The sequence below is a fragment of the Mesoplodon mirus genome (assembly GCF_964341445.2).
Source record: "Mesoplodon mirus genome assembly, chromosome: 8".
Lineage (NCBI taxonomy): Eukaryota > Metazoa > Chordata > Mammalia > Artiodactyla > Ziphiidae > Mesoplodon > Mesoplodon mirus.
Window position 1 is genome coordinate 77,410,867 of NC_138984.1, and position 11,877 is coordinate 77,422,743.

Consider the following 11,877-nt stretch of genomic DNA (forward strand, 5'->3'; position numbering starts at 1 on the left):
ATTTCTTATTGCTTTATACTTTGTGTGTGCTTTTGTATTAATAAACAATTTTTTTGTTTAACAAGAAGAAAATGGAAAATCACTAATTTAAAATGGTAAGCAGATACAGAGGAAAAAAGAAACAACGGAACTACAAAACACCTAAAAAGCAACTAATAAATGACATTAATAAGGCCTAACATATCAATAATTACTCTAAATGTAAATGGAATAAATTCACCAACCAAAAGTCACAGAGTGTATAAAGGGATAAAAAAACAAGACCTAACCATATGATGCCTATAGGAAGCTCATTTCAGCTTTAAGGACATACATAGGCTCAAAATGAAAGGATGGAAAAAGATAATCCTTGCAAGTGGAAACCAAAATAAAGTGGGGGTGGCTATACTTATAATAGACTTTAAGCCAATACAGTAACAAGAAACAAAGAAGGTCATTATATAATAATTAAGGGGTCAATTTATCAAAAAGATATAACAATCATAAAAATATAGATACTCAACAGTGGAGCAGCTGAATATATTAAGCAAATACTAACATATCTGAAGGGAGAAATAGACAACAATATAATGATAGCAGGGGACTTCAATATCCTACTTTCAGAAATGGATAGATCATCTAGACAGAAAATCAAGAAGGAAATGTTAGACTTGAAATATATATTAGACTAAAAGGATCTAACAGATATTTATAGAACATTCCATCCAACAGCAGCAAAATACGCATTCTTCTCAAGTGCACATAGAACCTTCTCCAGGATAGGTCATATGACAGGTAACAGAATAAGTCTTAGTAGATTTAAGAAGATTGAAATCATACCAACTATCTTTTCTGATAACAATGATATGAAACTAGAAATCAACAACAAGAGAAAAGCTGGAATGTTTATGAGCATGTGGAAACTAAACAACACACTTGAACAAACAATGGTTATCAGGACCTAGGGGGTGGGGAAGTTGTTATTAAAGGTTACACCTTTGCAACTAGAAGATGAGTGAGTTCTGGAGATCTAATGGGCAGTATAGTGATTATAGTCAATAATACAGTATTACATACTTCAAAATTGCTAGGAGACTAGATCTTAAATGTTCTCACTACAGACAAGAAATAATTGTGTGACCTGACAGAGGAGTTAGCTAAAGCTCTGGTGGTAATCATATGGCAATATATAAATGTAAATTGACATGTTCACCATAAACAAACACAATGTTATGTGTTTACTATATCTCAATAATAAAAGAGAGAAAGAGAGTTGGCAATGCTGTCTGTATACAGCAAAGAAATGTCTCTGACACGGCAATCAGCATCAGACTGGCCCAAGATACTGGATACTGCAGGACAGGGAGATAAGAGTACAGGGTATGATAGACAAATTTAAATGCCTGCAGGTGCTGGGCAAGTAAGATATATAAATAAAGTGGATCGGGGAAAGTAGCTACCTGTGTATATTATCTGGTTGTGAATGTATAATATACACAGGTGTGTGTGTGTGTGTGTGTGTGTGTGTAGGGGGCACAATAGTGAGCTGAAAAGCATGTGACCATTCAGAAGAAGGCAGCTGGCTCTCAGCTTCAGAAGAGATTTGTTTTGTGGGTCTAATATTTCCTGAGGACCCAATTTTTCAAGAAATGTAAGAGGTCAACATTTTAATGTAAAAACCTTGATTTTTCAATGTTGGCCAAAAACGTTAAAGCACTGTGTAACAACTTAAAACATGAAACCACGGCTGGGCATCAGGTTTGGCTTATGGGCTACCAGCTTAGGAAGCAGGGGTATTTGGAAGGAGTGGGAGCACAGAGAAGAGAGAAAACAGACCATGGTGAAGAAGCTTGACATTTTTATTCTGTCTATCTTTTATATATTGAAAGCTGAGCATTTTTATGACAAAAGTTTTAAGAAGAAAGTTCTCTTTCAGTTTCACAACTGTGGCTACCAGTCCTTCCCTTATCCTATTATTATAACACAGATATGTTGTGATTGGAGTAATTTATATATACAAACTATATCATAGAACAACAATTTCATTGCTAAGTGTAAGCAGGTTAGGGTACTTCATCCAAAATAAGAAGAAAGTAAGAGAATTCTGCATTTTTTTTTATTTTAAAGCTGACATTTTCACACTATTTTGACAATGGTTTATTTATTTATGATCTTTTGGTTACACAATATTAAAAGGAAATTTATTTATTGGCATGCAAAGCAATATGGCTTTAGAATACACCTCTTAAATGTACAGAACTTAAAATTTCAAACATCCCACATGGCTGGCAGGTGATATTGTGAAGATGAACTTGAGTAATGACACACTTACTTCCTGGAGATTAAACAAAAAAGAGAAAATGACTTAACATAGTATAATACACAGATGATTTAGTTAACTTATCCAGGGAATATTTCAATGATTTATTTTGATCAAAGTTATTTATGTCTTTTCATCTTATATATCCCTTTGTCTTTTGGACTTTTCAAATATTTACATTTGAAGATGGCTTACCCTAAAGTGTCCCTATCAAGAAATATAAAGTGTATGAATAATTATAAAAAAGGCAATTACAACCTACCAAGATAAGTGGTTAATTTTGGCATTTAAATTTTTACTACTATGCTTATTACATTAAGTATTTAATACCATATACACTGGTATTTTACTTTGTGCTAAAATTTCAACATACATAGCAATTTGCAATGTGTTTCGAATGCCTTGTCCCTTATTGACACTCAGGAAATGTGTTTGGAATAAATGAGTGAATGGATAAAATTGTAATGACAGAAACAAATATAATAATGTACTCTTGAATGATTCATAATTTTGATTATATACCAAGAGAGTAAAGACTCTCTCCCCACATAGGAAAAACCTGTAGCTGTATGATAATATTTATGAAAGTGTTGATGGTTTTCAGAATGAACTAAAATAAATCACCTGTCAGTAATTTTTGTCTGAAGCAACCAGTTTATAAAGTCTCGAGTGGCAAGATTATCGAGAACTGTGCTCATCTCATCAGAGAAAGAGCCATCGGCGTGTCTGCGGCGGAGTTCTTCAACGATGGTGACTTCTTCTGGGAAACTGAGAAAAAGAGAGGTAAAATCAGTACTTGGTTAAACGTTTCAAATAAATACTTATTGGTTGCCTATCACTGGCAACATGTGTAAGCATCGCTGAGAAAACCATATGTTTCTATTTACAGAGGGCCTATCACGAAAAGCCTCATAGAAACTTGCATATCAGAAAGGGAATTAGGTAGAATAGCGCAGAGCTGGGACCTGAAACTAAGGCCTTTCCCATATTCCAGCTGCTTCAAAGATTTTAGTGTATTGCCAACACAGAAGTTATTATTGAGACTATTAATTTGTTTATAATTCATAAAAATATATTCTAGCCTATAGAACTAGTGATTATCAAAACAGCCTTGCCAAGTGCAGTATTAAGGGATTAAACCTTAGTCTATATCAGATTTTCTCTTCGACTGATTTATTTAACAGAATTTTTGGTATCCCTTTAAAACACTATAAAATAGTCTCAAGTGTAAGTGACTATTTTCCCACTGATTTTGTAAATTTGATTGTTAATGTTTTAAAAATCAGCACAATACTAGTTCCCTTTTGCCCTGAGAGCTCTTTAAAGTCTCACTAAAAATAAAAATAGAGTGGAACATGAATTTCCTGCTTCTCATAATTCAAATGTCAATCAAAATGGTCACAAGAAAACGGAATGGTTCAGGGGTCTGATTGGTTGTGGTAAGATCCAAGAAAGTACCTAAAGGTCTTGGGCGTATTTTCAGCTGTGATAATTTAATGGTTATCTTTATGACAGTCCCATAAAAAATGGGCATGTTGTTAAATATATGGATGTTGCCACATATCTGTATTTTGAATGTCATTTCATTAAATGTCTTAAGTTTAATTCCTTTCAGTCTTTATCACATTTTTACCTCAATACTTACTAACACAATACTTACTAACACATAAATTATGTAAATATTTAAAGTGAAACTAAGTTTTCTGCATTATTTCTTCTTTTCCTTTATCCCTAGTTTTCCTGGACAGTCCTAGTTTAAGCTTATTTTCCTGGTGTAGTTATCAAAAGCACTCTGTTTATTCTCAAAAGTGTCCTGGATTGGCAAATTAATACCCTGATTATAATACAACTATAATGGGGGATAAAAAGTAACCTGTTTGACTCTATTAATACTTGCTAACAGAGGTAAAACAGATGAGACTTTTGTAAATTGTCTCCCACCAACAGGAGTTATTTCTTTACTCTGTGAGACTACACTAATGGCTTGTGTAATGCAGATACATATATAGATAACCGTATTCTAAGTTTTTTACATCAAGCAAAAAAAAACAAAAAAAACAAACAAAAAAACAAAAACAAAAACAAAAAGAAGAAAAAAGAAAAGTTGAGTAAGAATGTACAGACTTACTCTCGCCTTCCTCGGCCTTTCACCAGCCAAGCAATGAATTCCTTGGCAGCTTGGCCTTCCAGATAAGAACTTACATCACTGGTAAAGGTCCCTTCAGCATGTCTCTCAAATTCATCATGACGTTTGGCAATGTTATTCCTGAAAGAAATGTGAAAGTTAAATTGAAGATCTGTCTCTTTAGCAATATGGTTCTCACCTATAAGCAAGCAGTGGCAGCTTTGGGTTCGGGATTCTGTGTGGTTTTTGTTTTTTTTTTTTTTGCGGTACACGGGCCTCTCACTGTTTTGGCCTCTCCCATTGCAGAGCACAGGCTCCGGACGCGCAGGCTTAGCGGCCATGGCTCACGGGCCCAGTCGCTCCGCGGCATGTGGGATCTTCCCGGACCGGGGCACGAACCTGTGTCCCCTGCATCGGCAGGCGGACTCTCAACCACTGCGCCACCAGGGAAGCCCTCTGTGTGGTTTTGAGAGATGAGGGTGGGTAGAGGACTTGTCTGGAAGCTACAGTAATTATCTGGAGTGAAGGTTGATGGGGGGCTAATAAAAATTATGGGGGGCTAAGGTCCCTCACTCCACCTAGTGACCCATTTTCACCTGCCCTGCTTATCTGTGCCATTGACTATTAAAGCAGCATTTTCTTCAGTCTCAATGTATGGGGGCTATCCACTGTGCTATGCTACCTGCAAACAAAGCAGCAGCTTGTCATTAGTACATATGGGGTCAGAGTTAGTTAACTGAATCAAGGGAAAACAAAGGAGCATCTCAAAATGTCATCAAAAGACCACACGATATTGGATTAAAGGAAATGTGTGATGGGCTAACAGTGAGGAAAGCTAAGAAGATGACCCCGTATCACCCTCAAATGTGTACAGAGTGCTCTGTGGAGGTGGTTGACCAGATAGATGGTCAGTTGCTCCATCATATATTAGCCCTGGAAGGTTTCATCTTAAACACAACAGAAACTGCCTGGGAGCTAGGATTGTTTTACATTAGTTTACCAAGTCATGGCATTCTCTTTCTAGAAATGAACATAGTTGTTTGCATTTTTTCAAATAAGTGATTTCTCCCATTTCACCAATGGCCCCATCTGTAATCCTTAATGAGGACTTCTCTCAGTGTCTTCTCTGACCATGACCACCATCTTTCCTGTACTCTCCAGTTTAAGGATTTTTGGTCAACAGCTCTCTTTTATTCTTCCTGCTGGCTCGTCTCTCTCTGTCCCCCTTCTCCATTCTATCCAGACAAATTTATTCCCTTTTCCTGATTTTTAGATTCCTTCAGCTGCTTTGTGTGCATAACTCCCTTCCCCTTGTGGGTCACCCTCCAAAGAAATTGTGAAATTCCACCAGCCCTGTGAAACTCTTGTGGCTGATTTCATCCAGTAGCCTGGATGCAGCAAAAAAAAAAAACCCTGAAACTGTCAAAGCAAATCCAGCATTAAAATGTATGCCTTGTGATAGGCTTGTGTTCTTATATACCTTCTTCTTTCTTTATGCTGTGCAGCTAGGCTGTAATTTTAAATGTGTATCTTGGATTGTATTCTACAAGAAAAAGACTGCATCTGTTTCCATTCCCTACCATGACTAACTTGGCTCTACTTTGTGATCATAATCATGAGTTTGAATCCTACAAGGGAATGTTGAATTTGCTCTTATCTTTTGGTCAGGGATTAGATTTCTAATCTTGCAGGTCCATAAAGGTCAGCTTTCAATTTTAAAGGAAAATGGGCATGAAGTGAGTATTGCTAAGACCACAGCTGGGAAAATTTAAATTCTATGTCCCATTGGAGGGTGGGTAAGAGTTTTGGAGGGACGAGGGGTGGGACCTTCAGAGGCACATTATGAAGGATAGCATCACCAACCTTGAAAATCATCAAAATTGAAAGAGCTTATGGGGCTTTCCTGGTGGCACGTGGTTGAGAGTCCGCCTGCCGATGCAGGGGACACGGGTTCGTGCCCCGGTCCGGGAAGATCCCACATGCCACGGAGCAGCTGGGCCCATGAGCCATGGCCGCTGAGCCTGCGCGTCTGGAGCCTGTGCTCCGCAACGGGAGAGGCCACAACAGTGAGAGGCCCGCGTACCGCAAAAAAAAAAAAAAAAAAAAAAAAAAAAAGAGCTTATGGGCTCTATTTGATATGCATGATAACTTAAGAAAGTCAGGAGGAATTTTAGACATATTTAAGTAATACATTTGTGTGCAAATTTCTGATCAGGTTCAGACTCTTACTTATTCCTCTTGGTGTTCATCAACCACTGCACAAAATCCTGGGCACGCCTGGAGTCCAGATACTTGCTGTAGTCACTGGTGAACGTGCCCTGCGAGTGGCGCTTGTCTTCATTCATCTGATCTGGATCATTGAGCGGGTCGGTCTGGGAAGCTGGGAATGATCTGTGAAGAAGAGTGACTGGTGCAATTAAATCTCTCCTCAAGAGTAGATTCACTTGAGAAGCAGCTTCTCTACAAAATACAGCACCACATGAAGTTGGAAGGAAGGTTCCTTGAGTATTTCAGTTGGCAGTTCAGAAAGACCTTAATTTGCCATGGGAATCCCATGGTTTTACCAGAGTTGAATACACTCCGATTTGGAATTCTAGCAATTGATTTTTCAACTGGCTTCTTTTTTCTGTAATAGGATTAAATAAATCTTTTTTTAACAATTTCATCTACTCGTAATTATGTTAATAATGCCAGAAGAGAGCAACGTCTTGAATATTTTAAAAGAGTGAAGAATACCAAACCGTTTTTTTGGGGGGGCAGCAGATTTATGTTCCAAATTCTGTTTTGCATATATTAATATAAAAAAGTAGCTCCATTACCTAGCTATGTGGTAGCTAATGGTGAAGGAAAGACAATTAAAAATTCGAAGAAAGGCAAGAAAAAGCCCACTTGCTAATTTGAAACTGTGTAGTGGATAATCCACATGCCAGTAATCAACAGTTGGTTGGCACGGCTATGTGGGGAAATATTCAATATGATTAAAACTCAAAAATAGAAATGAGATACTATTTTTACCTATCAAATTAGCAAGGATTAAATACCGAGGAGGATATTATGAGAGGAGTATTTCTATAATGCTGATGGGAGTGTGCATGTGTATGACTTTTCTGGAAAGCAAGTTGGCAAGATAAAAAATTTAAACTCATTCAGATCCTTTGACATGATTATTTTACTACTAGAAATAAATCCTCAGGAAAATAGTAAGAAATGTAGGAAGAAATGTTATTTGCAGCATTCTTTGTGGGAAAATTTGAAGAACCCTTACATATTCAATAGAGCAGGAGTAGCTAAATAAATATTGTATATTTATGCAGTGAAATAGTATGTAGCCATTAAATATCATATACTTAATAGATATTTGTAATGATATAATAAAAATAAGCTAACAATACAATGCTAAGAGACAGAACATAATACAAAGCTGTAACTGATTGGGATATATTTATATACATTACATGCATATTTTCTATAATGAACACGTATGACTTTTACAGTTAGTAAGAAGCAGTGTTATTTTTTAGAGAAGAATAAAAGAGGAAAAGTTGGTGTGAATAATTAAAATGACCTACTCTGCAGTGTGAGTAATGAATGAACGGGGAGTATTAGCTGAAGATTTCAAAGAGCTATAATTTCCCATGTAACATATTTTTCAACATTGCCCACCCCTTCAGTTATGAAACAACATACTCTGATCTGTACTCTAGAAAAGCCTTTATCACAATGATACTTTAAACATTTGAAAATTGTGCAGAGTATTTACTCCAAATTACTGAGACTTATTTATTAATCACAGTTATCTCGGGCTGTATTCTAACCATAGTGCTATGTTAGTTCAAGTCTAACGATTTAATACCTGGATTTCTCCTCTGTGTCCTGAAGCGAACGTTGCCAGCTGCCTTGGACCAGCATTACAAGCAATCCAGCCACAAAGTAAATGCTTTTCATTTTTGCTGCCTGTTGGAGCACAGAGTCAAGGGAAAGATAGAGACCCTCAACCATATTTAAACCAGTCAGACTAAATTAGTTCAATTTTGACTAAGTAAATATTATAAATAGAACAAAAAGCTAGTCATCAATTTTATTCTGATTATATTTCGAGTAATTTCAAATATTAGCTTATATTTTTCCTGCAGTTTTTTTGGTGGCTAAAAAGAATACAAAAGATGTGTAGCACTGTGAAGCTTTTTCATTAGTGTAGGACACTTCTGTTAATGATTAGAAGGCTCATTTCCAGACTTGAAATTAAAAATGTCCACAATAAACATTGAAAATACCCACTGTAGATGATATGCTACATATGGTTAGCCTGAATGGCGCCTTATCCGTAATGCCACCCTCTTCACTATCAGTCTGGCTTTCAATTAATAGTCCTTCACTTCCAAGCATTTACATTATACTGCATTTCAACCATCTTAAAGCAGCCTCAGGCTACAACTTGGCATACCAGCTGTCGGTTCAGATGTATTATTCATTTATATTTTAAATAGTGTAACTTGGTCTAGACTTTGTAATTATAAAGCGGCCAACAGATTTGAGGTATTTTAGGGTGCTTTGACCTGTTCTAAATTAAAGGAAAAAAATCATTTTAAAGACAAGCAATTTGCAACAAGAACTAATGCTTCTGGCAACTTGAACAATCACAACTAAGAAACTAAGAGATCACTGTCATAAAGAAAATTAATGCTTGCTTCTGAAGTCTTGGAAGTCCCCTGGTTGTTTTATAATTGGACTGAGTCCAGGACGTGTCATTCACTGCTAGTGACACCCTACACCAGGTTGTAGAATACCTCGCAACACAAGCAGATGCCTCATGAAGCCATGGGATGCCATGGACATCATGATGCAGTGTGGATGGGCGGGGTGGGACCAACATGAATGTGGCCAGAAAGTCCCCACAGGACAAGCACCCCTATTTTCTGAATGAAAACCTCAAGTCCAGTGTTTGTCATGAACTTCCCTCTGCTACTTTCAACCGACCATGTTTACTTTGAGATGTGGGGATTTCAATCCAAGTTTGATCATGCTTATCCATAAAATATTTGAATGAGTATTTTTAGCAAATGGCATGTGGTTTGAAATAAGTATTTTATAAATATTATCATTTTAAACTATCAGTCTTTTCTTTAACATCTTAGCCATACTTACTATCTGTCTTTGGCACTAAAACATGGAGACTGTAATACCTGTGTGATATTTTTTTTCCTTTGAAATATTAACTCTTTTTACATTAAGAGGTCAGTTAGACAAAGCCACACAATAGGCATTACATATTCATCCTTCTTCATTCATCAACATTCAATTACTACTATGGCATTTTGCTGTGCTTCAGTTTATTTGGTTGGCAAACTTTGGAAACCTTGCCAAATATAGAGGCAGGGTCTTCTGATTATAATTTTTAATGATAAATTTATGCTTTCAGAAACTTAAAAAATTAAAGTAAGCATTTCTCTTTAGGATTACGTCACTGTTGGAAAGTCAGTTGAGAACTGTAATCCCTTCCACACAATGTCCCTAACAGTTTTACAGTATCTTCTATGATGTCCTCTGGAGGCAGATATGGAGCAGGTGGTTTTCTGCCCCCGAGAGAGCTGGTAGAAGAAACAACCATACAGAAGAGAATGTTCGAAGTCCTCTCCAGGCAGCAGAATGAGCTCTACTGAAAGAAGTAACTGATTTTTAAAATGGTATTTATTCATTGTGTAAAAGTCAACAGAACTGTGAAAAATTTAAGAATAAGGTTGTTTGAATACCACGACTTGAGAAAGCAAATAGTTGCATTATTTTGGTATCAAAATCTTATTCAATAAGAGAAGACTTTCCAATTACTTCCCACCCCTGCTTTAGGCAGCCTACAGAAAGAATCTGCAGTTTTATAAGAACCTTACATTTCCACTCAAATTTAAAAGGAGATAGGGTACCAATAATATTTCCTGAATAGAAAGTCTTTCAGAAAGATTAATCTTTGACCTAGACAAGGTGACATACAGTATATCCCTAAATATATTGGTGCTTTAGGCCAAATACTTTAAAAACTGGCTAGATCATTTCCTCTCACAGGTGTTAATTAGTATGTGTGGAAAAGAAACCATACCACATGATCATTTACCCATTGAGGATCTCCATAAAAGTGTTCTTTGTCCTTAAGAGCTTAAGTAGGTACTTTAGAACATCCGATTTTTTTTCTAATGGTATTTACTAAAATTTCATTTTGAAATGTAAACATTTTAGATATTTTATTTATTACTATTGGTCCTCAATACATAGTAAGTAATTATGAATCTATGCTTTTACTCAGTTCCATCCACAGAATTCCCAGTAATCGATGATATTTGTTCTCTGCACAAAATATGCTATGTCTTATTTACAAAGAGCCGATTTCATGGTCTTTGATTTTTTGATAGCCTTATCAGCCTTATTGGAATATTTGAATGATGATGTTGATTCTGCTCTTTTGGAAAACCATACGTTTCCATTGGTAAGGAGCAATTGCTGTTATAACCTCTCTAATGGACACATTTCTGCTGAATTTAAAAGGCTCCTTCTGTTCACAATAGTATACACATTTTTCAAATCCAAAGAAAAGTATTTGTTTTTCAAAATGTTACCACTTATTTTTAAAATGCAGTTCTCATAACAGTTAAATCTTGTAGTAAGTGCATTGATTTGAATCTTTGTTTTTCTTTCTATTTTCTGTCTTTGCATTGAATTATTTCTTCAACTCACTTTGCGGCTACAGTATGTTGAAGTTTATGTAAATGCATTTTATATCACTTTTTCATCTCAACTCTGCCCTGTGTATTATAGTCATAAAGTATAAGATGAAAAAACAGCACTATAATTCATAATACGTTGCCCCCTTGTGAAAACTGTACCCCAAACAGGATTTTCAGTTTTACAATCTGTCAGTATTAATCTTACCTTCTGACACCAGGAGGTGGAACAGAGCAGGTAGAGAGAGAGAGAGCCCTCTTTTTGGGACTTTGGTGTGCAGTGTCCTGAGCTCTGTAGTTCTGCACCAAAGCGCACTGCTTTTATATCCTCTCCAGTGTTGTTTAGCCTCACAGATATTACGCTGACAATATAAATTTTTCATCTGTGAATAATGGGTTTTTGTTACAAACAATTTCACTCGCTCACTCACTTTGCTCATCTGCTTTCTACGTTTATATTGAGTGGGAAGTCAGAGACCAGGAAACTTTTTATTTACTCTTGTCTTTTTTTTTTTTTTTTTTTTTGCTGAGAATGGTGGAAAGGGCAGCTTGGAGATTCACCTTTCACTCTTGGTCAGGCACGAAGATCACTTAAGTACTCTAAAGTGAATTTTTATGCTGCAGACAAAAGAACGTGAAATTACATAGTCCGTGGCCAACGCACTTTGAGCATAGCCTTATTCGAGGGTCTGGTAAGCCCCTCTTTGCTATTTAGTTATGATGAATTTATCTTAGTCTAATAA

At 36.3% G+C, this 11,877-nt stretch overlaps 1 protein-coding gene across 1 annotated transcript; it reads right to left on the bottom strand.

Annotated features, from left to right (window-relative positions):
* Positions 1–2,919: 2,919 nt before the first annotated feature.
* On the bottom strand, positions 2,920–11,359 carry GCG (glucagon; the record flags this gene model as incomplete). The annotated part of the gene is made up of 5 exons (XM_082630996.1): positions 11,343–11,359; positions 8,278–8,378; positions 6,654–6,815; positions 4,428–4,565; positions 2,920–3,067 (listed from the first exon to the last, which is right to left on the bottom strand). The coding sequence occupies exons 2-5, from the start codon at positions 8,367–8,369 to the stop codon at positions 2,920–2,922; spliced, it is 540 nt and encodes a 179-aa protein (XP_082487122.1). The 5' UTR covers positions 8,370–8,378; positions 11,343–11,359.
* Between the last annotated feature and the right edge of the window lie 518 nt (positions 11,360–11,877).